Below are 27,089 nucleotides of genomic sequence, written 5' to 3' on the forward strand. Positions count from 1 at the left end.
CAGTAGTAGTTCTGTTCCCTTATTAAATATAAGAAAAAATAGAAATATATATTTTCAGGAGAGCCAGGTACTAGAGAAACATTACCTGCCATACCATAGGCTCTCGTGGAACAAGGAACCTTAGAAACATAGGTAGCCACACACTCACTTCTTTCCGTGAGGCACTGGCTTGCAAGAAACAGAGATGGTGGCAGGAAAAGACAGGGGATATGGACTGAATGTCAACACTGCAGACCCCTGCCACTCGTCACCATCTGTGCTAAAGAATTCAAACAGGGATTGACTCTATTCACCCTGGACTGGGTTCAGAAATGCAGTCAAGCCCCATATGAGAACCCTTCTCCTTCTGTGTGGGAGGCCTGCTCCCATGACCAGCCCCAGATGACTGAGCGGTGGCTATGGGCATGTGTGGTGCATACACAGGATATTTGCTCCTGCTCATTGCCCAGGGGCCTAGGCCATTTTCAAAGGCAAGGGTCTGTGATAGGGTCTGTGGGTATTAAAAGGCCTCCTGCAGAAAGGAGGACATCATAGTCCTCCCTGCACTTGATGGGAGGTGCTTACAATTAACTCTTGGCTGCTAGGTCTGGTGCTTAAACTAGCTACCACCTACACATGTTGAGAAAAGGAAGAAAGAGCAGTTAGAATGCAGGAAAAAGGGAAAAACCCCACCTCGCCCACTTGACAGGCTCAAACTGCCACTGCCAGCCGCCTGTGAGGCAGGGACAGTCCCCTACAAACGCCCTTAGATACTGGGGTTGCCGTGGTGAGCACCCCATTAGAGCTGGAGTTGCTGAGGCCTTGCCTACCGTGCAAAAGCACAAAAAGAGGCCCTGCAAGGATGTGTTGGCCATTCCCAAAATGGAACGGCTCAGTGTCTGCCCCTTGGGCCAAGCAACACAGAGGGGAGTGGCTAGGGTAAGCACGGGACTATGGGAGAAGTGAAGCAGAAAGAATCTTCGTGACAATGACAATTTGAGGAACACTAGATAACCAGCCTGCTGGGTGTTTCTAAACCTTCTGAGAGGAGGTGAGTCAGTGGAGCAGTCATGTGGAAAATCCCCTTTCTCTTCAACACACAGCCATTCCCGCGCTAAGGTAGACCCTCATCCCTACCAGGCTGGGATCCCATCAGGCTAGCAGAAAATGCATGTTTCTGGGAAGAAGCTGCATTTGTGTAAACTGGGAGGATTGACTGGTTGGGTCATGTTGTTCACCTGACAACTTCTGATTTCAAGAAGGACTCAAGTGGGTACAATTTGAGAGAACATCATTAGACAGAGAAAGGGCCTGATCTGGCCAGACCACAGTGGTGAGGGGAACATGTGGAAGAGAGGCTGGGCGTGCCTCTTTCCATATCTGCCCATTTCACTTGTGCATTGTGGGGCAGCATTAATACTTGGCAGCTGTTAAGAAATGCTAAGGAAGCTGCTGGCAGCCCTCCAGCCAGCCCAGCATACCTCGGGTCAATGGAGCCTTTCTAGGGAATCATCTCGGCAAGTTTTCTTGACTTTAGCCTGGCAACTGTGCCCACCAACTCTGATGGGCTCCTGTACATGCCAGCTGGGCAGCCCACAAATACTACAGCTGCTCTGCTTGTGTCCTAGACCACTGTGTCATCTGCCTTGCTATGGACAGTTCACCCCCGCCCCCCCACGAGCACTCCATGGAGGTTGGACTGGGGCATCATTGCTGCTGGCACAACAGCCCTGCCAAAGGTTTGCAATTAGGGGAGCCAAGATTCAAGATGTGCTATTTATTTTCATGTGGGCAGCTCAGTTCTTGTTGCTGTTTTCTATAGTAGATGTGGTATATCAGGTCCCACCTACAGAAAGGGCTACTTTGAACTTCACGTGGCACCTCTAGCTGGAACCTTAGACAGAGAGGCTAGCCAGGCCTGCAGGGTGAGGAATGTTCCAGGCACTCGCTTAGCATCACTGGAGCGGAGAAGGCTTGTTCTACTGCCTTGCTCCAATTATAACCAATCAGCCAGAGCTTCTTCAAGGAGCTCAGTCTTCTGATCTGGGGGAGCAGCATTTACTGGGAAGAATCACTTTCCCCGGAACATCCTTCCTGTTTTTCCAAGGAAAGCGGGGAGGCATAGCAGGTGATTGCCTCAGGGAGCATTTGTCCCAGTGAGGATCTTCGCTGAGGCTGCTGTCTCCTACCCAAATTGGCAATGACTGCTGCCAGGTGTGTAAGAAACTCCCTGGAGGACAGAATGAGGAAGTGTGATCATTTATGTTTGATTTAGAAAATGAAGGTCCAAATGCAGATTGGCAGCAAGAGGTCTGTCTTCCTGCCAATTTCCATCACTGAAACCAGGGCACAATTTTAAGATGTGACAATTGAGGGAAGTGAGGCAAGGAGCATCTGGACCAATTGTGAGAGTGAATCCTCATAGGCAAGTTTGATCCCTTCAGTTGAGGGAGGGATTTTGGACTTGATTAATAAATAGGCTAACCTAGTGCCCTGGCTTGCCTGGGACAGTCATGGTTTCTGCCAGCCACCCACGTTTAATTTTTGGTGCCCCCTTCACTTTCAGAAAAGTTCAGGTTCGGTTGATAAGTTTTATGACCACTCTATGCCAAAGGGGAGAGAGACTATGAGAGAGGGCTGGAGATGAATCCAGAAGAGTGACAAGTAGGATGGGGGATTCTGAGAAAGTTAATTTTGCTGAGCCTCAAGGAAAGAGTAGAGGCAGTAGAGGTTGGCCCATTCTCAAACATGTTCAGAGCCACAGGTTTGCTGGCCATGTCCAGGCACAGATTTGCAGAGTGTGGATGCTGGAAGCGTCTCTGGGGGTAACCTAATTCATTTCCTCTTTCACCACAAGATGACATGGGGCTAAAAGAGATGGCAGTGAACCTGCCCAAGGTCACACCTGGATCCCAGCATTGTGGGGACCAGGCTCCCCTTGGGGGTCAGGCCCAGGTGCTCTGTTCTGGAAGAGAGGGAAAGAGTGTCTCTGAAAGGTGCCACAGAGGATTAATAGCTGTACTGCCAACATATAGTATAACATCCAGTGCTCATCCCATCAAGTGCCCTCCTCAGTGCCCGTCACCCAGTTACCTATATGTTGGCAAACTGAACTTCAATTAAAAAAATAAATGGGAAAAAAGGAACCCCCCCCCCCCCCAAAAAATAGCTGTACTGCATATGATGTGGCTGCCCCAGAGCAGAGGGAGTCACAGGCTGTGCCTCGGACCTGAGGCTGAGGAGGGGATGGCAAAGAGGGTGAGGTTCAGACCTGCTGGGCACAAGTGGGGTATGGGGCTGGAGCACAGGTCTGCAGCCACAAGAGAGTGGGGGATGGAGCCGAGGGGTAACCGGCTCTCCAGGGCAGTGACCACAAAGGACCAAAGACATTATTAATTGGCCAGTAGAACCAAGAACAAGTGAAGAAACAGGTAGGTATGGACATGAATGGGCTCAAATGAGTAATTTATAGAATTGAAATCTTTTTGGTTCAAGTTGCAGTGCAATTGTACAGAGAGGCAAACCCTAATGACAGCTGTCTTACCCCTTTGGCACATCTTTTCTCACCCCCTTAAGAGGGTTGCAGTGGTGCGAAAATCATAAATCAGTAACCGTCTTGACCTCACCTTGGTAGATGAGGAAACTGAGTCATGGAGAAGCCAGATTCCTTCTTTCTCATGGTGCTCTCAGCAAATGGGGTGTGATTAATGACAAGCCACAAGAGTGATTCTATGAGACAAGCCACAAGAGTGACTTTGTGGTTTCACTGCAGTATGACCTCCCAGGCGGCTCTGCTGTGGCGGAGGGGTGAGGCAGTAGACTTTTCTGTGAATACACTCATCTGGATGGAGGATGCCCAGAGTGATGCTCCCGAGACCTGGCTTTCTGGTCCCAGCTCTCTTGCCTGCTAATTAGCCATGTGATGGTAGAGACACTGCTCCTCTCTCTCCTTTACTTTTCTTCTTTGTCAGATGAAGGCTCTGGCTTCTGCCACTGCCAAAGTCTCAAGCCCTGGCTGTGTTTTTCCAGAGATATCTGACCTTGGCTCAATCGGTATCTGACCTTGGCTTAGCTACATGTTCACCTCTTGCATCTTCTTGTGGTCTTTGTGTAGAGCACACTCACAGGTCTGCATGGAATATTTGTCCCTAGGTCTCAGATATCTCTGTTGTCAGGATACAACAGCATCACATGCAAATATCATAAAAAAAACCAACAACCCAGTGTATCTGGTTCAGATCTATAGTTTTTGCCTCCAACAACTCTTCCCCCAATGAAGTTGAATTAAATATTGACGTTATTGCAGATCATCTTCAAAGTGAATAGCTCACCCTAGTAAACATATACTGGATGATATATGGTTATAATCAAAATGATCTCCTGTGACCCAGAGCAAGTTCTCCCACATAACATCTACAAAAAATCCTGCACACCATTGTCACACCCACACAGTGCTCTCTGATATGTGACATTAGAAACCTCAATCTCCTGAAAAAAAATCATAAAATAGTTTCAGTTTATATGAACTGAGCACACGTTTTGTTCAGTGAAACTTCTTTGATGATGCCTGTTCAAACACTTATAAATATTGAGAAAACTCCCACAGGTATCATCCTCAGCTGCCACAGGACATTTTGTAGAAACTAACAGGGAAGACATAAGATACTGAATGTCACTGGAGATCATGCACATGCCGGGACACTTTAGGATGCCTTAACCTTCCTTTGCCACCCGCAACTGCTGGTGTCTGAGCAAGTGTTCCAGAGAAGCCAGGCTGGGGAAGTAGAAGAGTCAACAGGAAGGTGAGAAAGTGAGAGGAGACGCAGGATTTTGGTGGCATCTTTTTCCAACCTCTCGCTATGTATGTGAAGAAGCTCAGAGTGACTGGGGCATCCCAAGTCACTAGCATTACCAAGCTGTACACAGGAGTGCGTTCAGCAAACAGAGGCACTGCGGAGAGGGAAAATGGGGGGTGGAGGGACAGTAGAAGAACAAGAGAGAAGAGAGAAGGAGCAGATATCAGGAGAAAACACTGCACAGAGTAGGAAGGAAGAGCCAAAAAGCTCTGGGCCCTTGTCCCCTTGAATAGTGTCAGGGGGTAAAAAAGTGAGTGTCTGGGGCCCAAGAGCTGCTTCAAGGCCACAGAAACACAGACCATACCTGGGAGGACAAGTCTTTGGAAATAAGTGTCAGGTCAAGGGATTGAGTGCTAATTGGAAAACCTCAAGACACTGAGGAAAGCTCACATGCCTGACTTTGTGCGGTTCAGAGTTGGTATATTACACCCGGGACTCTGGTGGAGCAGGTCTCCCAGACACATCCAATATTCCATATCAGTTCTTCTTTATTATAAAATTAACATCACTGAAAGCTCAGAAAAAATAAGACAGACCAAAAATATCACACCTTAGGCAAATGAGTTGGAAATCCCTTATAGTGATGCCCTATTTTTTCCACCCATCTCTAAAGTCAGAGGACACCTGGTATGGTGTTTAGGTAAGAGATGCAGTTCCTGGACCACACAGTTTCCTGATGGTACAGAATTGAAGTGACGTCATGGAAATGCATATATCTCAAGGTCACTCTAAGTATAGTTTCTTGGTGAAAACATGAGTCTTAGTCATTGGTGGGAAGGTATTTGTGTGCCTTTGTGACTTGCCGGTATCTACTGCTCTCTGCCTTCAAAGACAAAGTTTTAATTCAATTCATGCAGGCTGCAGGCCAAGTTTTCCCACACTTTCGGCTCACCTAGATGTACAACCTAAATGTAGGTTATACCACACCTGTGCTCCTTTGTCATTCAGAAGGAAATAAAACAACTGTTACCCAGAAATGGTGAAGTTTTTCTTCCGCTCAAGGGCAAGGAATCTATGACATAAGATGCCCACTCCAGCGGTTAATCTGAACGGTTTCATTTGTGTAGTGTTCCCCATGGTGACGAAAGCGAGGATGTGGCAGGCACAGAACGTATGGAATCCTTTGTCTTAATTAGAAAGTACAGTGAGAGTCATGGAATTTGGCCAAGCCTCATAAATCTGCTAAAAGAATCAAGACTCTGTCAGATAAGCTTAAATAGAACCAACTGAGCCCTCTGGAGAATTAAATAGATTCCCTGCTAGTAGTTGACACCCACTCTCCTGTCACTTTGCTGCACTCCACGGACGGCGGGTGTGCTCATTAACCAGCAACCCTCCTACCCGCCGATGACAAGTTTATCCCCACGGAGCACAGAACTCAGGGATGATAAATTTACTCCTGCTTGTAAAAATGAAACTCTCCTCAGGGCAATAAAAGTGCTGCAAGCCTTTAAGGAAATCAGTACTTTGTCTGATAACTTACCTTCATTAACAAAGCCTGGTCCTCTTGGTCAGGACAGCTCCTCACTGCCAGGGAGAACTGCTCTAAAGTCACTGGAAGGGAACAAACCGAAAAGGTGAATGACCTCCCTTCAGCTCCCAAGCTCCTCTGGTATGGAGAGGAACACTGCAGTTATAACGGACACAGGGGGCATGCTACCTGCCTGTTCCTGGTGATAGGATAGAGAGAGCTCCCTCTGTGCCCAGACTGGGTCGGGGCCAGCACACAGGGACTTCTGTACCATCGTGACCTGGGGTGACTAACATTAGAGCACAGGGCTATGACCATCAATAGAGCTTTATCCTAAACCTCCAGGAGGTCCTGGGTTCAGCCACCCATGACCAGCTGGTCCCCCAAGGACCACATCATATCCCTGTTTTCTATGATCTCCATTTAGAAAAGCACCTGCCTTTGTAAATTTGGCTATGGTAAATTTTCTGTCTGCCTTCTGTTGTGATTCCCATGGATTTAAGGCCTCTCATGGTGTGAACATGATAACGGCCCCCGGTGTTGACCTTCAGGCAAATCCCCCAAACTCCTCTCTATACTTCAAGTCATGTTTTCCAGCTATTCTTGTCCAACAGAACGGCAGAGAGAAACTCAGGAAAGCTTGAAAAAAAAAAAAAACCCAACAACTTTAAGGACCCATTTAAATTGGCCACAAGAGTTCTAGGAATATTAATTTTGATAATTTACACAAATTACGTTCCCTTTTCTGTCACGGTGGCTGGGCTCCCATCAAGAGCCCACTTGTGTGGCCACCCCCTTTTTATTTTGGTCTAACTAAACACCAAACCACACGCTGCCTTCCCTGCACACTGTTTTGACTATGTTATTTCACTTTTTAAAATGCTCCCATGAGTCCCTACCACCCTCAGATTTAAATCTATTTCTTTTGACAGGCATTAAGGCTTTAACTTAGTCAACCATCTAGATGAGCCTATTATTTCTAGACTCAAAGCAGTGTTCACTCTTCTACCTGCCATAACCTTTCACCACCATCTGCTGGGTACAGTCCTATCACTTGTCTTTGAGCAGAGCAAAGCCCATCCCTCCCCTGGAACCTCACAGGCCAGCCCATCCAACCATTCAAAGCCCCTGACCACCTCTGGGGCCAGCCCAACTTCCACAGAGCTCACAGAAGTACGCAGAGCTACACCCAGCCTCATGACTAGGGGACAGCCTGACTCCACTGTTCTGACTCCAAGGATGTCTGGATGTTATGTTTACAAATGCAGATATTTTGAAGATAATTGTATCATCAAGAGCGAATTTTCATGAAGAAAGCATTGTCTTGGTAATTATTTTGTGTTGTGTTCAATGTTACCTATAAAGCACAAACCTTTAGTTTTTAATCTATGACTAAGTTATTCTGTGCAGTTGTGACTGTTATCAGTCGTATCTTGTGCTGATGACTTTTTCCAAGTCTAAATTTTTGCTCTGATCCAGTCAAAATGTGCTCAGAACCAATAGAGGGAGTCAGTGTTGCCTGCTTTATATGTTCATCCAGTTTAGCCATATTCAACTGGCTAAAATGAATATTAATTACACAGAATCTTAAATTCTTTTTAAACAGTTAAAACATTTTAAGAGTTGAGAGTTGAAATATAATACTTTCCCTGTAAGAGGAGCTCAACAGAAACTCAGCTTGAGATAAGAGCCCAAGCGAGGGCTGAGTTCATATGAATGCATTTGCTCACCCATTCAGAACTCACCAGCCCATGGAAGACCCTGGAAGCAACAACCCCACTCCCAGAACATGGTCATCAGCTCTGTTTTGGACTTTTGCTGTGATATAGTTTGGTGTGACAAAATATTGAACTCTATTGTCTGAAGATGAGTAAAGAATACAAATTCTTAAGCATCTACAAATTTAGATGCTAGGTTTTCTTTAGACATTTCTGAAGGTAGCTATTTCACTTAGTAAAGGTTTATGCTGTGACTTGGAATCTTCCTGAGCACAGGCCATGGGAATCTAAATGCTTGCTACTTGCCTCCTTGGAGGGCTCCTAGATTCTTGCTCCCACCTCTCCTCCTCTGTAGTGACCTCAGAGACATACTTCCAGCTGCCTGTGGCTGGACTCCACTGTGACACTTTTAGTTGTTCACAAGATGTGGCAACCAGCCAAGGCAGCTATTTCTTTGAACTGTGAACATACAATCCAAACCAGTTGACTTCCATGCCTAGCCAACCCTTCCCTGAATTTTCCCATTTTTTGTGGAACTGTCTTCCACCAGCCAGTAGGCCCAGATCTCTGGGCCACAGAGCCTGCTGACCCTTCTTGCACAATGTCTCCCCAGTGCACCCCTTCTCATAGCATGGGTGCCACTTTGACTCTGCATAATGCTTCTGCCTCATTCCCCAACATGGATGCCCCATCCCCCTCTCCAGGCCCTGGGCCCATTGCTGCCACCACAGGAGAACTAGCACTGCCAGATCTCTGCACACACCTCCTTCTCTCTACGTCTCAGCTCCTCTTCTCTGGTGGAAAGCCCCCTTTGCCAGCCCCTTGCTATCATAAATCCATGGCTGGGTTCTTGGCCACATGATCTGCTCAGTCTTCTTTCCATCTGCTCAAACCCTACCCTTCTTCTGGGCCCAACTGGTCAAGGTGGAGTCAGATAGCTCTAACTTGAGGTCTTCACCTCCACTCCCAGCTGTGTCCTTTGACGAGCCACATGCTCTCCCTGGGCCTTAATTTCCTACAGTCACCTGTGGAGACCAGTGCCTGCCTCGTGGAAGTGGTGTGAGGATGAGTGGAGAGGCCATAGGCTATGGCACTGTGTCTAGCACAGCACTGGCTCCCCACTCTGCACCCTTGAGAAGTTTTCTCTTTCCCCATAACATGGATTTCTTCCCCATTTCATGCCTTGGTGGGACACATTACACTCTGGATTCTTCTCTTTTTTTAAACAAATTTTAAATTTCTTAAAGATTTTATTTATTTATTCATCACACACACACAGAGAGAAAGAGAGAGAGACAGAGAGACAGACATAGGAAGAGGGAGAAGCAGGCTCCCCAAGGGGAGCCAGGGATCATGACCTGAGCCAAAGGCAGATGCTCAACCACAGAGCCACACAGGCGTCCCTGGGTTCTTTCCTTTAAATCATTTTTTGGCTTATAGGTGCACACACTGCCTTGTCTGAGGAATGAGCCTCTGTACTCCAGAGACAGCCTTGTGTCTTTTCTCAAATTCTGGTCTATTCCTGTCATGTCCAACATGCCAAAGTCACCACCCAATTTTGTGGAACTGGACTGGAGCGCCCCGTGGGGATACGGGGCCCACAGATGGAGTTTCCCCCTAACTGGTTGGCTCGAGACCACGAGGCAAGCGCCTCTCATCCCATCCACACAAGCAACAAAAGCCAACCCCGACAACTGGGCACCAGCAGAAGCAGAGCACAGGGGTTTCTCAGCTGTTTCCTCTTGCCTTAGATGTCAGTGTGACCTGTGCTTTCATGCCAACAGTGGGCTCACCACTCACCTCACCCCACTCTGATTTCTACCAAATTGCAAGAGAAGACAGAGGGTATAAACCCTGCCAGTTCCTCCCCACCAGGTCTGGTGGCCTCTGTGCCTGGGCTGCCTAACTCATTGACAAGGACTGCTGAGAAGCACCAGAACAAGTTTCATGTTTCATTCCCCCTTCCACTCCCTTCCCCGACTTTTAAATAAGAAAAAAAAAAAAAAAGAGGGACCTCTGGGTGGCTCAGTGGTTGAGCCTCTGCCTTCAGCTCAGGGTGTGATCCCGGTGTCCAGGGATTGAGTCTTGCATTGGGCTCCCTGCAGGAAGCCTGTTTCTCCTTCTGCCTCTCTGTCTCTGTCTCTCACGAATTAAAAAAAAAAAAAAAAAAAAGTCTTTTTAACAAAAGAAAAAAAACCTCTAAAAATGAAAACATCTGTGGTATCTACCTTCCTCTACCCCTGCTGCTGATTCAACGGGCTGACTGCCTGATGAAAATAAGGCAGGCAGGAAAACACAAGGCTCGTGGCAGCAGCGCGAGTCTCCTTCAAGGACTCTGGGTGAAATGTTTTTATTCTACATTGATTGTTTTAATGCCTCTTAAGGGTCCCCGGGGTGGTTCATGTCAGCAGGGGGTTGCAAAGGCTTCCACCTGCCTGAGGACAGTTCTCTTGGTTCGATCCACCCACTCTGTGTGACAGAAAGATGGCCTGATGGTAGAGGGAGAACAACAGATTTTGAGATAACAAGTCGGCTTTGGGGTGGTGGGGGGAGCCTAGAAAAAAGTGACCGGGTTGAAGTAGGAAAATGGTAGTTTGGGAGAAAACACTTAGAGGCCAGCGTGAAATACAGATGTCTCCTCTTGTGGCTATGGGCCACCATGGGCTCAGATGTGCAGTACGACAGCCTCACCCCTGCTGCCATTTCTGAAAGGTAGACAGGATTTTTCAATGTGGGAGATCCCTAAAACAAGGAAATGGTTGTACCTAGAATATCTTTCATTATGACATGTTAATGCAAATAAGGGGGGAGAGTAAAACAAACCAAATGTACAAGAGCATTGAACTTGTGTTTCCCTTTGAATTATGGCTCTAAGGTTGAGGAACTAAGGCTAACTCAGCAGGCACAAGTGACCTTAATAGATAACATAGGGCGCTGTGTTGCTCAGGAATGCAGTCTCAGAATGTTCTTTCAGCTTCTCTCACAAACCCTGTGACAGTGCCCTGGAGAACTGGGATCCTGCCCCAGGTGCCAAGCTTTAACTCTACCATTTGTCTGGCTTCAGCCTTCTCCATGGGGCAATGGGGGAGTGCCCACCTGGAGTCTGCCCCTCACTTCTCCAGGTACCCAGGATCCTGGGGTAAAAGCTTGAGTCTCTTCTCTGGGAATGGACTCCATCTGGTGTGTGTATCCCTAGACTCATGGGGTAGCCAAGGGAAGCCGTTTGCAGGGTGGGACACTGACCTCGTATGTATAGACTAGATGATCCACATGGTGTGGGATGGATCTGGGGGTGGGAATAGTCAGGGATCTGCGATGGGGATGCTTCTCCCCATGCTGCTGAGTGCACAAAACTGAGCCTGAGAATTGTAAATTGGAGTCTGGCCTTCTGGATGAATGAAGCTACATTTGTTCAGGCAGGAGGACAGAGTATATTTTCTTCAACACTTTGTCAGCTTGTTTTACACACTTCCCCTAGGCCCCACACATAGCAGCAGGGCAGACTTGTGCTACGGAACAAGACCTGATGCTAAAATACAGGCTCACCCAAACCTCTTCAAAGTCAGGCCCTTCCGTCTATCTCTGGAAAGAGGACACAGGTCCCAGCTGCATCTCCCCTCTGGTAGGAGAAGGAGGCTTTCACCTTTCATACTTACAATGAAGATAAGGAAACCAGACATAGGGAAGCAGACATCTGCCCCAAAACAGATTTCCACCTGGAGGAATGTGACAGCCAAGCACCCTGGAGGCTGGGCACTGTGCTCTGGAAGCAGTGCTCCCTTGCTAATGCTTCCCTGGCACTAGGGACGGCTGGTCCCACATCTCCAGACCCTTGAGGGTCTGAGGGTCAGGTTCACATGGTGTCTACACCCGAGGCTTCTGGTCCAGGGTCCTCCACTTACTCTGTGGCACAACATGGAGCATGCTGGTGGCTGTCCCTCAGCCCACTGCTCTCACCTGTATGTGACAGCCTGCTGTCAGCTCATTTTGTAGAACTAGCACTCCAGGTTTCTGAAGTCCCCCACACACCTATTCATCAGAACATAACAGGGAAATGTTGAAAGGGAGAGAGAGAGGGAGAGAGAGAGAGAGAGAGAGAGAGAGAGAGAGAGAGAGACAAAAGGCCTTCAGAAAAAACTTCAGGCCTTCAGGTTGGTTTTTTTTTTTTTTTTTTTTGCAGAAAAAACCTCTACTTTTGTTTTCAGAATCAACACGGAGGGTGAGCAGGGGATTTTAACTTCTTGTCAATTTGCAGTTTGGGCAGTTCTAGCCTCTTGCCCATTGAGATGTGGTAAAGCTGGCCCACAGGGGACTTCCATGCTCGGCAAGGTGCCACGGCTCGCTGCCTGGTCCCCTAGCCTGGTCTGGCTCAAGTGGCTCATTCCAGAGAGCAAACAGAACACGGCACGTGCCACCTGCCCCCCCCGGCTCCATGCCCACGTCTGGGAGCACGACAGGAGCTCACAGGGCCCAAGTTTTCCTCCGGGCAGACAAGTACTAGTTCTCTGTGACTAAGTCTCTGCCTGAGTACTAGGACCACAGCACCATCAGAGGGACAGCTTTTGGACAGAGAGGGGGACTTCTGCTTCTCTAATACAAATCCTCATTTCAACCCCCTCTGTTACCTCCTCACTGAAGGTCTTCAGCCTCTTGCTTGCTGGCCACAGCCCCATATTTTGTTCTTTACTCTCTGCTCCCACCCACTCTGGGTCTCTTTCCCCAGTATATCATGGCCAGGGAAGTGACCCTCAAGTGACCCTGGGTCTGAGGGTCACTCTCTGGCTGTCCCTTCATTTGCCTCCTACTGTCTACCCAGCAAAGGTCAAGTGCTGTAACACAGCGTTCAGCCTACCCCACAACCCTGTTCAGCCCACTTTTTCAAAACTCAGTTTTGTTTCCTGGCCTTCTCCCCTTATGGTAGAACAGGGGCCTTGCCATTCCCTGAACAAGGCCTTCACTTTGTCACCTTCACCTTTGTCCACACTGTAGCCTCCTCCCAGAATGCACTGCCATACTTCTAACATTAGGATCCTATTAATACTTCAAGACCCAGTACCGAGGGAACCTCTGGAAGCCATCTCAGAGTACTGTGATGTCTGCAAGCTCCCTGTACCTCTCATGGGCTCATCACATTCCACACGTACGAGGGCACATGTACTCATATCTTATTTCTCTCCTACACTGAGAAGGGTCATATATCATCCTAGCCCAAAGTCTTGCAAGGAGAAGGTCCTGAAAATTGTATAAGCAAATAAACTGCCAAGTATTTCCTGCCTACTCCTTTGAAATCTGTAGGAGCTGTGCCCGAAGAGGGGAGAGCATGGTGTAGCAGAGACTACATCTTTCTAGCAGGCAGCATGTCAGTTTGGCCAGGCGCTGGATGGGGATGGCAGTGGGTCCTCCCTGCCATCTTGGAATCCTTAACCATAGTCTAAGCCATGGGAGTGACGTGGATGACTGCTGCCAAGGGCTAAATGTGGGCACTTCCTGTGGGGAGCGGGGGCAGGCCGCGGGACAGGGCAAATCCTGTCTGCAGTGTCTAGGCCTTGGGAAGCAAGTGGCTCCCCTTTCTCCATGCCTGTGATATCACATGCCCATCTGATCTTCCTTCTCAGGGCTCTTCCCTGTCTGTGAAGCTGGTTATAAAAGAGAGCCAGCTGTGACCTCTGGCTCAGGTCTGGCACACGGTCACAAGAGGAAGCAGGCACACTTGTCAGTGACTTCCCAGAGAGAGTCCTTTCAGCCTGGGCCAAACGTGACCATTCACTCAGCAAAAGATAAAAGCATAGCTCTAAGGAACCCCTCTCTCCGGAACTTGCAATCTTTCCATGGGTGGAGAGGCTGCCTACCCTCAGATAGATGGGGTACTCTCTTGCTTATTCAATGTGGCTCTCACCTCACCATGGCCAATGGGTGCTTACTAAGGTGTACACCAGTGGTGGCCACTATTTCCATATCTTCTCCCTGGCAGACAGCCTTCCCCATGGGACTGCCCCATCCACTGCAGATCCCTTGTTGTAAAGATAACTCCAACCATGACACTCAGCTGGAGGTCACACTCAACCCCCTCAGTGATCCACGAAGAGAACAGAAGTTGACAAGTTTTGGAAAAGCAAGAGCTGTGGACTCCAGATATAGCATTTCAATCAGGAAGATAATAGACATGATGGCTGTGACCAATTGCCTGGGGTATGGCATCAACTCAGGTGTTCCATTTTGAGGGGTTTGCCTCTCAATTTAACATAATGCCATGCTCAGAACTTGGGTATCTCTATGTTCTCAGGCCTCTCTGCCATTCCCCATTGTAGGGTCTTACTCACAGGCCCCAGATTCCCCCCCCACTGTACATATCCAGGCTGGATTTGGTCCTGTCTGCTCTAACTTGGTGCCAGACAGCCCAGCCCTCTCTGTACAATCCGTATGCTTCCTCCTACCTCACCCTTTGCCTCTCATCACTCTCAAGGTTCTGTAGATTATTTCCCTGTAACATCTCCAGAATGGCTCCCCGGCCTCTACCAGTCCTGCCACCAATGCTTCTCAGTTTGTATCCTCATAGCTGTGTGCTGGACACCCTGGCCTGGCCTCCCTTGGTCACAATTCACCTCCAAATCACAGCTGCATACTCTTCCTACAGCCCCAATCTGGTCATGCCTTCCCCTGTTCCACATCTTTCCCAGAGCCCCACTGACTGTGGAGGTTGATAGTGAAACCTCCCAGACTAGGCCTACGAAGGCCCTGTGGGATCCTGACTCTTGTTCCCAACGTGTACCCTGCACTTCAGACACACCAAATCACAAGTGCTCTCCCAAATCATCTATGAATTTCATGCTTCTCATTCTGCTCTTCCTTCTGCTTATAATGTCCTTTCCACCTTTGTAATATAGGTAAATCTTACCCATCCTTCAAAAGGTAAGGTCTCAAATGCTGTCTTGCCAAGCACTTCATAGGGAGCCATGTGAACCCCATACTTAAGTATCTCCCAAGTTCTCTCAGAGCATCTGGTCTATGGAGACTGTCATTCCAGCTCTGACTAATGCTCCTTGAGAGCAGGGGCCATTCCCTACTGGATATTGCATCTCCAGAACTTAACATAGTTCCTGGGCCATGGTAGGCCTTCAACACATTGGATGAGGAGGGGTGAAAAAGGAGTGAAGGAAGAGGGCTCTACATCCATACTGTTTCTGAATGACAATGGAGTAGATGCTGGACTCAGGTAGGGCAGGACTAGATTTTAAATGCTTGTTCTTCATGGGACTGAGTTTGAGAGACAGAGCAAGGTTCCACGTCCATGGGACATCCCGCCATTTTGTCCCACAGTCTGAAGCAATACCTTCATCCTATTCCTTAGGAACACAGTCTTCATGTTCCTTGCAAGAATGACTAAAGCAAACCAAAGTCAAGTCCTCACAGCTTTAACTGGTCCTGTGAAGCTGGGACTTGAGGAGGCATCTCTGGTGCGTAGATCAGAACCTAAGTGTCTCTTTAATCAACTGCTGACAGAAGCTTTTTGTGTCAATTATCAGAAAAATTCAACGATCTGTCCATAGCCCAGAATGGATTTGCATAAAATTTAATTTGTCTTAAACTTCTCAGGAATGAAGAACTATAAAATGTGCACAAGGCAAGGAACTTTAATGTTATTGTATCCAGAAAGTGCATTACATAATAAGAAATAGCTATTTCTAACATTATAAAAAGTCATTTTTTCTTCCATGTTATGTTTTTGTGACTAGCTTACATTCTGGTTCATGCACTTTGACCCTCGAGATCACAGCAAGAAGTGGTTAGACACCATCTATCTCTACCACATGAACTTTTTGTTCCACTCTTGGGCACAGAACACTTTTCACCTATAATTATAGAAATCTGGGGGAATTTCCTTATTTTCCAGGCTTCCAATTAAGAGAGATTTCTGAGTGCTTTTTTAGTGAAAAAAAATAATAAGTTACAATAAAAAGCTTCCTCCATCTCTACTTACCCTGATGTTAAATAAACTTTCCCTGGTGGGTTTTCAATGTCCACTTTGATAAGCAAATTAGGAATCCTACATGTCAGTAAAGGAAGGTGAATATTCTGATGAAAACCTTGCTGTTAGTTATCTTGTAATCACTTCCCTATCTAACATTCTAGGCCACTTGAAGTATATATTACAACTTGTTACTTGATTATATCTCAGGATCGAATGCTGCATTTTTTCCTCTTCAGTTCTCACATTTCTGAGTAAAAGCCATCATTTTCAAGTTAATAGGGCATTATGTTTTCTCTGCAAATAAAATCCCATAACTCTCAAGCAAAGAGAGAGGTAAATTCATAAAGAGGAGACACAGCACTATTTTTCCTCCTGACATTTGGGATCTACAATAGGTTAAAAATGATATTTTTATCTCTGGTGATTTATCAAACTCCAGATTCCATAAAAGATAAACAGATGCACTAAGGAAAGGATATATCATCTTAACGTTTCATTGTGACACTTTTGGTATCTGAAGAGCATGTATATTAAAGATCTCTCCTCCAAAAACTCAATAGTTCCTATGATTTATACAGTTATTTCTTGTTTTTAAAACACATTGAAGTGAGAACATGCCAAGAGACACCTTAAAAAAATGGTCACATTTGAAACATACAGATTATTTATAGACAAAAAAAAAAAAAAAAAAAAAACAACCTGAGAGCTGAAAGAAAATCTGGTTGTCAACAGACAGTTGCTTTTTCTATGTTTTTTTCTGAGTTCATTTTGGTTTTTGTGTGGGTGGCTCATGTGAACTCAAAGGTTATTTGCTAAATGTTTTGTGAGATTAGAACATGTTGTCCTTTAAAATCTAAATTTAAATTTATGTTGGTTGCAAATATGTTTCACTTTAGAATATGGGATCATATTTTTAAAATAGAAAATCATACCTAGAACTGCTATGATCAGACAAGGGTTCCTTGTGTGATGCTCCTATTTTTATTCACAGTTTAGAAGGTATTATCCTTAATCATATTCCTAGCAGGAAAACTCACAGTACAAAGTTCGGCCGTAAAAATGGTTTCTTTTTTTACTTTTGTGTTGCTTTCACCTGCCAGTTTGGGTACTAATTAATCTTATTTTGAAACTACTTAGGTGCCAGAAGCTGTAAAGTCAGTGTGTACTGCATATCAGATCTTTGTAGTAAAAATATAAGGTACATTTTTTCAATTATAGGATGGGGAAAAAAGGAGACCCTCACCACCAGCACGTTTAAAGTGGGGAGGGCTTCTTTTTTGTGCCTCTTTAGCAATGCTGAGTAACCAGATTCAGATCCAAGCAGCATGTATGGGTCCCACAAGGTGGGCAATCAGCTGGGATTTGAATCCTCCTTCTGCTGTGTGACACTGGGCAACTTACTTCATCTCTCTGTGCTTAGTTTCCTCAGATGGAAATTGGATAGACAGTGGCCCCTTCCTCACTGCTTCAGTTGAGGGATTAATTAATATTCCCGCCACAACATTTTTCACAGGGCTGGAAACACTGAGCCCTCCCTACATGTTAGCTGTCCTCGTGATTATAGGACCCTAGTGCTTCCTCACATGATTTTTCATTTAATCCCCACAGAAAATCTGTGAGATAGAAAATATAAGATGCACTACTTGGAGACAAACTTGGTAAGAGTAGTGAAAAAGCAGTACAGGCCAACTTTAACATAGGAAAGTATGTGTTAAATAAATATACAAAGAAAAATCTCCAAAAGTTCAAGAAGGCTGTGACTCCCAGCCTCTGGTGTTTATCTGTGGGAAGGAAAGCCCTTGGAGAGTTGGTGGTGGGAGGGTTTCCCTCAATATCTGATGCCTAGAAAGCTCTGCTGAGCAGTGCTTTAGGGTTAGCCAGCCTGAGGGCCAAGTCCTAGCTCCACAGCTTAGCTGGATGTGATTCTAGGCAATTGGTTTCTCCTCTGAGCCAGTTTCTCAATGGCCTCTGTCAGCATGTCTGGAGATGGAAGAAATGACAATGGCTCTGGTACGGGGAAGGCTTCAACAGATGGAGGCTGCAGTGATTCTTATAGTCGGCCAAGATGCTGGTGCTCCAGGGATAAGTGACATTTTATTAGCATCTGGGTCAGGTACTGCAGCTAAATTCTGTTCGTAATAGTCTTCTCCACAGAACAGATATTATCCAAGAGTTAGACTTTGCTTTTTCCACGTGTCCCCTTCTTCCCAGTGCAACAGAATCCTCAGGTCATTTGTCATAAAACAATTTCATAAGTTGTCACCTCCTTCAAAGAAGGGTTAGCAGAGTCCTCTCAAGATGGCTTTCTTAGTGACATAGTCCCAAGGGGGTGATTCGGGGCCTCAGGGGCTCAGACTTCTAGCAAGGCCAGTGTGACAGCATTTCTTGGGTGAACAGTACTTGGGGTCTCTGGGTTGGGCTTATCCAAACTGCAGATTTACTTATGGGGCCATATGGAGAAGGCAAGGATGGGTGGGTGGGTGGCGAGGGGCGGCGGGGGGGGGGGGGGGGAGAAACCCCAGCATTTTAATGACAGGAGCAACCTTTATGATGCTGAAGAACTATTCTGTGGATTCACAGAAGCCTGGGAGCCACGCTTCATCTCACCCAGCTTCCCAGAACGGGAAAGGCTAGGAATGTGGTATGATGCTGGGCAGTCTGCATCGTAGAACTTTCTCTTCCTGTGTCCATTTGCTCATGAAACTAGTGCTGCATGCTCTGCCAAGGGTTGGCATGCAGCAACTCTTCAAATTCAGTCGCATTTCTTCTTCTTTTCTTTTTTGTAAGAGCCACCATCTACATTAGCCCAAAGTAGCCCTATGCTCCTACTTAAAATGGCCTCCATTTCATTGGGTGCCTCCCTCAGCAAGAGCCTCCACTCTCATCTCTGTGCCTTGGAGCAATCTTGTGCCGGCTCAGGGAAGGCGAGGTCTCCCTTCCTTTTTCTCCAGGTTTGTTGCCACTGCCTGGCATTCCAGACAGCCCCTCTCTGCCATCCCAGACTTTGGGCTTTAGAGACCTGGCACCTCCTGCAGAGGAGGTCACGTGCTCTGAAGTGGGGGGGGGGGCTAACTCTCCACTGAAATTTTTGCTGTCAGGAGCTAATGGGTCTAATGTTCAGCTGTGTGATCTGGACAGAGGGAACAAAGCTGGGGATGGTCCTTCTCTTCCCCTGTGTTGGGGTTGCCAAGATGCTGATGCAAATCGTGCCTGCCCATTCTTGGCTCTCTAGATGCCCTCAACTGCTTCTACCACCTACATATTTAAGGGGTGCTAGATGAAGAGGAAGGCCAGCATCAGGGGCAGCAGTACCCAAAGCTCCTCCCTCCCACCTCTGACCACCTGTCAGGGTGCACTAGGACTGCTTCTAAAGATCATCCCACTCAGAGGGTCCCTATGAGGAAAAAAAGGCACACAGGTTGTCCCAGCCAACACAATACCTGTGGTACCTCTTCTCCTTCCCCACCTGCCAGACCTCCATCTCCAGCAACAATAGCAAAACACACTGGAGAATTCTGTATTTGAATAAGATGTGTTGACTTTCAACTTTGGTTCCACCCCAGGGGGGCAGGTTTGCTCTTCAAGTGCAGAGGATTTAGGGTGTTGGGGCACTTTTGTCGTTGAATGTAAGGCGAGTGACAAGGACCTAAATTCACACGGATTCCTGGATGAAGTTATGGCATTTTATTTTTCTGAGCTGGAATAATGAAATGCACATTCAGTGAGGTGGTAAGTATATTCCCACAGTTCCCTGGAAGATGAATGCCAAAGCTAAAATGAAATCAAGGTGAATGTAGTTTGTTTAAAGACTAGCCCCATTAACAATGGTGACAAAAAGTGCTGATCCCACGAAGAATACTGGAACAAGCACTCGCGGATAAAATACCAAAATAATGCTTTAATAACACATATGATCACATTTTTATTAACAAAGGAAGTCTTGTTTGGAAACAAATCATCCCTGAGAGAAGTCTGAAGTTAACCCTCTGATAGGCAGAAAGCCACACTATTTATATATTCTAATCATAATTACAATGTGCTCTTAATGAGAACATTCTAAATTATTAGTCATGTTAGTAAGAACCAGGAAAAGGACTTCTGTAGCATAATGAGAACACTTTACAGGCTTAGAGAAGGGAAAAACCAAGAGACAGTTCTGCATGGAGCTGGAGAGTGGTAGATGTAATTTATTTAATAAAAGTGCTTAGTTTCTCTTTTTTGTTTAGGAATTGGTACACCCTTAGGGGTTCAGACAGCACTGTGCTTCAGAACTGCTCTTTCTAGGGCAAGATAAAAATGTGTATCACAGAAAAATAACAATTTATCATTGTAATGGTTACATCCCACTTCAGAAACCACTAGAGACTGCTTAACATTTTTATTTCAAACATGGCTTTCCCAAGTCTTGAGGTGACAACGGATACTGATGCCAGGAGGCATTTTTTCCATTTGTTCCTAATAAAAATGGCTAGATTCTGAGTTCATTTTCATCTGGGGTGACGTTAAGGTCTGTGCTTTCGCGGACTGATCCTTCCCTTCTCTCCTTTGTGCTCTTTCTTTGAAAGTCTCCAAAGGCAACATCTGGACCGGGTCACCGAAGACAGATGGGCTCCTTCTACTTCTTCTCCCATCCCCTGGGGACCTCTGGCAGAGGCGCAGCACGCTATTTAAATGTAATGATATGCCGACTGCATTGTCCTTGCGCACTGAGCGCTGGCGCATTCCTACCATGAGAGCCCATCCTGTGTCTGTTCAGGTCTCCTCATTACGGATGGCTTTCTCTATCTCCAAACATTCCTGGGATTTCTAGATGCTGTCATTGAACTAATTCTTATTATTTTTAATCTGTCACTTTATACAGGCAAAATGTCTTCCTCTGACACCGAAGGGGGCCAATTTCCTGAAAATGATCACTTTTGCTACTGTGGTTATTAACCGATAAGAGGCAGGGAGTCAATTGAGATTTATTTTGTGCTGCAGCAATATTAAATTTTTGATGCTTCCTGCCAGTGTTAGACTTCCTAGTCTTACAAGTTAGGCTGGTACCTAACTTGCCTAATTGCTCTCTTGTTTTCACTCTTAACAAACAAGGATCTAAATGTTCCACTTCAGTAATGGCAATGAAGGTTTTCATAGAGTAGTAATTAACAGTGGCAAAAAAGGTTTATTGAACCCTAACAATGGATCCGGTGCTAAGATAAGGGCTTTTGAGTATATTCTCAATAGCCCCATGAGGTAAATATCACCTTATCTCCATTTTATAAATGAAGATGAGACTAAAGCTCAGAGAGGTTGATTAATTCACTCACAGTCACACAGCAGGGTAGAGCTAAATAAAGCCTCTGCATTCAGTTAACCTGACTCTGGAGCCCGAGTTCCCAACCCTCACGCTAAACTTAATTATGCTCTCAACAGATGGGATGAGTGGTTCAAGGCATAATGGTCAGTGTTTCCAAGGCAAAGGCATGAGTTCAGTGATTCTTTGATGCCCCCCTTTCGAATGTAATCCCATCTCTTAATGTTTAGAAGTGTTTCACCTGGGGTTCCACATGGTTCCTGTTTATGTCCTGGGAAGGGTAATATCTGCAGCCAGTCCACAGAGGAACAGAGGGAGGAGCCCAAGCATCTCTGAGTGCAAAGCCATAAATGTCTACGCAGAGTAAAGAAGGTGGTCTGGGACGTAACTGCCATCAGTAAAGGTGCCTCGTGTGCTGCTCTATATCCCAAGTATGTTTTAGCCCCATCAACAAATCAGAAAAAATAACCCACCAACATAGAAGCGGTTTGTATAAATTCCTTAAGGAGTGAAGCTGGTGCTGAGCACACCAGGACAGTCCAGGAAGCAGAAAACCTGTGGTCTCCAGGACCCAGCCTCGGTGGCAGGCAGGCCAGCACAGACACTCAGATGCTCCTCCAAGAGTTGTCCGGACAGCCCAACCTTCTGCAACATTATGACTGTAACTAAATTCCACATGGAGATTTCCCCACAGGACGGAGCCTGTATGGATGATTTAGCAAGTTGGGGTTTCATTCATAATGAATAAACTGGCATTCTGGTTTATAGAGCTGTCACCTTTGAGTTTGATTAAGGGGAGGTAATTCCCCTGAGCCTCATATGCTGTGGATGTGTAGACAAATGAAAATTTCTGGATGCACAGATGAGGGAACGAAATCCCATGCCCCAGTGACCTGTGGGGAGGGAATCTTTCGCTCTTCCTCTGTCCCTCTGAGACCCACTCTCCTCCTTTCACTCCCTGGGGAGAAGGGGCAAATCAATTCAAGTCTGGGGTGCTAATGAGGCTGTGGTTATAAAAGAAATGTGGTCGCTGCGTAGAAAGGCTGCTCCTTGGGTGTGGTGCCCTCAGACCCCATGAGGAACCTGTGCTCCTGGCACATTCACTTGCATATTCTTATTCCTGTCCATACTCTTGAGCAATGTGTCATGAGGCTCACCAGGTCCCAAGCACTGGACCATGCCTTGAGGGAGAAGAGAGGCCAGGCTCAGTCTACTCACCCCAATATGGCTCTTGTCAGCCCTCAGGGAGGGGCCTAGGCAGCCCCACAGTGATAAATAACATGGCTCTCTGCTCTCCTGCTACTGCCTGGTTGGGGAAGGAGGGTGGTGGCCAGGCTGCGAGGTGGGGTGGGATGTAGGCATTTCAGGGTGGCTGGCTTGACTCCTAACAGAACCCGTCCAGGAATTCTACCCCATAAGATGGTGCCCTGAGGACACACCAGGATTGGAAGCTCGGCCCTAGAGCTATGATGGGACCAAATCTGACCCTGCCTTCCCAGGGCCAGCAGTAAACTTGGTGTGATGGAAAACCCCACATGGCAAAAAAGCACAGCAAAAGCCTTTTTCTTTTAAGACACCCCCCCCCCCCCGCCATGGAATAAGAGTATACGATGAATGAACGAATGATTCGTGATGCTACACAAAATGTTCAAGGATAATTTGTCATGTCTTGATAGATCTTACTTTGTTTTCAAAGTTTCATTTTATTTTATGTGATTTGGGTTTGTTGAGGTCAAAATGGACACTCAGGCTTTTCTCAGTGTTGGCACTCCTGACATCTAGGCAGGATAACTCTGTGCTATGGGTGCTGTCCACAGACTGTGGGGTGTTCAGCAGCATCCCTAGCCTCTATCTTCCAGCAACCTCTGCTGGGTTGTGCCAACAAACAATGTCTCCAAACATCACTAAATGTTCCCAGGAGGGCGCAATCACCTCTGGTTGAGAGCCACAGGTTTAAAAGGCTGAACCAGTTTCTCACTAATTCGAGGATTTGGTTTAAGCAGTTAGCTGCAGTACTTGATACTCTTCGGTCAGCGATCCTATTAAAACACCCTCCCTTTATCTGTGTGTGCACCCTCTGGTTTGTTTGCTTGGGAATGGCAGTCCCTATTGGGCAGAGGGCCACTGCTGAGAGGGCCGCCACTTGCCAGCTGGCTCCTAACAAGCCAGCACTCTTGGCAGCTGTCGGGTAGTGTTAGATGCCCTTTTCCTGGAGTTTAGCATTGGGTTTTGTGGGTGTCATTTAGTCAGTGTCCTTGGTAAGTTGGGGGTTAAGTTATTTTGGGCCTCTACATTCAACACAAGGGCTCTGACTGGTATGGGGACTGTTCTTCATCTGCAGTCTTATTCCCAGATAACTTGCAGCCCTCCTAGCTGCCCAAGTACAAACATTCAATGAGAGCCAACTGACCTCTGTGAATGTGTGCCAGAGACAAGGAGGCAACATGATGAAGACACGAGTTCCAGGCACTGAAAAAGTCCTCTTTTTTGGTCATCACCTGTCAAATCGACAGAATAAAAATAACTACTGGTGATCTCCTCAGAGAAGAGAACTCAGAAGCAAGGCAGATGACAAATGTGCACATTTTTAGTACAACTGTAAGCCTGGGTATGTTGCAAGGCTGGCCTCTACGCCCCACAGAAGCTATTTGTTAGATGAAGAAATGCCGTAAATGTACTGAGTCCAGTTCATACGTTTATAGCGATTCCTCGCCCATATCAAACACGGCCACTGCCAGCTGCCAATTCTTGAGATGTAACAGGCATTCAGGAAACAATGTGAAGGGGAGAGTGCAGCGACAGATAAAGTGACACTGTGTTAATTGGGCCACTCACCGCCTGAAGATCTGTGAATACCAGAACTAACTCCATAAATCTAATCTGCAGCAAAACTAACCTGCCCTCACTCCCCTCGCCCTTCCATTGTAGGCAGGTACATCATCTTCAAGCTGTTTCTTAAATGCCTGCGAGGTCTTCAGAACTGGCTTCCGGCAGTGGCCAGGTCTGATGTGCGTGAGGGGCTCACACCAGCACGCGCAGTTCACTCACAGCACCTCCACGTTATCCATCCATCTGACGGGTCCCTTTAGCAGGTCTACTCTGTGTAAGATGGTCTTTCAATCACTCTAATGAAGGGAGTTGTTTTGCTGCATGTTTTTTTTTTTTAGTTGGCCAGAAGTGAGGCACTATATCTGGGAGAAGATAAGAATGAAGAAAATGCACAAAGAGAACGATGCCAAATCACGAAGCTGGCAGTTAGTCATTTAGGTGGAGCTAAGGGCAGATTTTTATCTGACCAGAGAGAGTGTTAAATTTGTCACTTCTGACTTTTCTGTTTCTTCTTGCCTTTTTTTGTTTTGTTTTGTTTCAAAAACCTAACAGTTTGATATTTAAATTTTCAGCACTTTGGCCAAAGAAATAACACTCAGAAAGTTGGATTCTGTGCATCTGCTTCCCACTTGTTTTAAACTCACACACCGAGCTCTATGGTTGGAAAGTAACCTGCCTCCTGCAGCTCCATAGCTCCTGCAGAGCCTGGAGGACTGGCTTTGTTAAAGTCCTCCTACAACAGAGTGCTTTGTGTTGCAGTGGAAAAACAGCACTGCGGAAAGCCTCTACTCATGTATAATTTAGCATGATTACCTGGGGCAGCAGGCACAGTTTGGAGGACCATGTCACACATGTCTTGGAGTCCCCACCTAACTGGGGCATCTCATGACAGTCAAGGGAGAGGATGACGTCTGTATTGCTCCCTGAATCAATATCCCTCTGTACTGGTATCGAAATGACAGCTGAAAAGGAGGAAAGGGAGAGAATGCCATTCCCAAGGAACAGGCTATAGAACATCTTTGGCAGAGATGAGGACAAGAGCTGGCCAAACACTCCTGTCTCAAAGCTCTACCCACCACACTGTAGATGAAAACGCTGGGAAATCCATGCTGGAGCCTGGTGGACAGGCTCTCCTAAACATGTGTAGGCTGCCCTCCACCATTGTATGGGAAGGAGAGTGGAAGGGTAAGATATTGTGCAGATGTGTCCAAACAGAACTGAGGGCACTCTTAAATTTTTAAAAAACTGAGCATATACAGTGGAGTCTTTTACTGGACACATCTAGAGAGAACCAGCAACAGACAATTGGCTGGACAAGGTAGACCCTGTATGAGGATGGGACTTCAGATGAGAAAATGCTACAGAGGGCCTTTTACAAAACTTGCTGTAACCCTCAAAAAGTATAAGACAGGGAATCCCTGGGTGGCTCAGCGGTTCAGCGCCTGCCTTTGACCCAGGGCGTGATCCTGGAGACCCGGGATCGAGTCCCGCGTCGGGCTCCCTGCATGGAGCCTGTTTCTCCCTCTGCCTGTGTCTCTGCCTCTCTCCCTCTCTCTCTCTCTCTCAGTCTGTGTGTCTATCATGAATAAATAATAAATAAATAAAATCTTTTTTTTTTTTCAAAAAGTGTAAGACAAAAAAAAAAAAATAAGGCCATTTTAAGTTTTCAAGTTAAGGAGAAAGGCCCTTGAAGGCCTGCCAGCCTGCTCCTAAGTGCTTTTCCTTATATGTCAGCATCACAGTGCTGCAGCAGAACCCACTTGGGCAGGTTGTATGCAACCTTATCCCTGCTGGCAACTGTCCCCTTGCACCCCACTCAGATAGGAAGGCTGGCATGACTCACCCTCCAGTGAAGGATGGGACCCATGACTTGGAACATGTTGAGAGAAAGGCAGATGCCCAGGAAAGTGACAGACTGAGAATTGGCAAGAAATAATAGGCTGAAGTCAATTGGGAGCTGCACAGTGGTCCACACAGCCAGGAGGGGCAGCCCGGAACAGCGTGTGGGCTCACATTCCAGCCCACTATAAAGTGATGAAAACAAGCAGATCAGAAGGTCAAACTCTGGTTCAACCTTTAGGTGCAGACTCAATGTGAACTCTGGAGTGTCAATGCCCACAATTGTAACCCAGCTGATAATTGCCTATGCGATGTACAATATTTTTAAATGTTATTATCGCACCAACAATATGCAAAATCAAGTATCTAACTCTGTCTCCTTACAAAACCTTAATAGGAGGTTTCCGGAGATTCTGGATTTCTTTGAAATGGATGGCTGTTCTTTACTTCAAGAAGTAAACCTGCTACTGAAAAGTTGTGTGTGACTTAGCCTTATGCAAACTAAAGCCTTCTTAAAATGCACCAGACAACAGACACTGTTTTAAGCTCTTAATTGCATTTGCTCACTGAGTCTTCAGAAGCCCTTGAGGTAGGAATTACTGATATCTTTTGATATCTTCATTTTGCAGGTGGAAAACTGACACAGGTTCAGGAATTTGCCCCAGGTTGCAGAGCTGGATTGGGACCAGGCACCGAGGCTTCTGAGCCCATGTTTCTAACCACAGGCTACACTGCCTCCCAATGGACTAATGGGGAGTTGGTTCCCTGGCAACACCTGTCCCCCGCAAATGCAGTTTATAAAGATGCATTGTCACACACGGTCATGTGTAACGTGAACCATATTCTGCGCTTAAAACCTCTAATGGAAATGAATGCTTACTTCCTAATAAATCATCACACAATTAAAACAGGGCTGAGACCATAAAGAAACCCATTAACCTCCCTTTTGATGGATGCCCATGTCCATTCTCTCTTCTTTTCTAGAAATATCCCCAATAGCTTTGGGCAGCAATATGTCCAATTAAAAATACTTATCTCCCTACAGAGGATCTACCAAAAAACCTCAGCTAACATCACACTTAATAGTAAAGACTGAGTGCTTTCCTCTCTATGATTGGGAGGATGAGGATGT

General features: G+C 46.5%; 1 protein-coding gene across 5 annotated transcripts in view; it reads right to left on the minus strand.

The window, feature by feature from the left end:
• The window catches only part of ACOXL (acyl-CoA oxidase like), a 348,114-nt gene that overhangs the window by 58,741 nt on the left and 262,284 nt on the right, over positions 1-27,089 (minus strand). For all 5 annotated transcript variants that reach the window (XM_072767158.1, XM_072767157.1, XM_072767160.1 and 2 more), the window contains 2 exons: positions 23,700-23,787; positions 6,319-6,389 (listed from right to left, as the gene is read on the minus strand). In XM_072767158.1, the coding sequence (XP_072623259.1) occupies positions 6,319-6,389; positions 23,700-23,787 (159 nt within the window). The remainder of the gene's footprint in view (positions 1-6,318; positions 6,390-23,699; positions 23,788-27,089) is intronic.

This window comes from Vulpes vulpes, chromosome 8, assembly GCF_048418805.1.
Source record: "Vulpes vulpes isolate BD-2025 chromosome 8, VulVul3, whole genome shotgun sequence".
In the NCBI taxonomy this organism is placed as follows: domain Eukaryota; kingdom Metazoa; phylum Chordata; class Mammalia; order Carnivora; family Canidae; genus Vulpes; species Vulpes vulpes.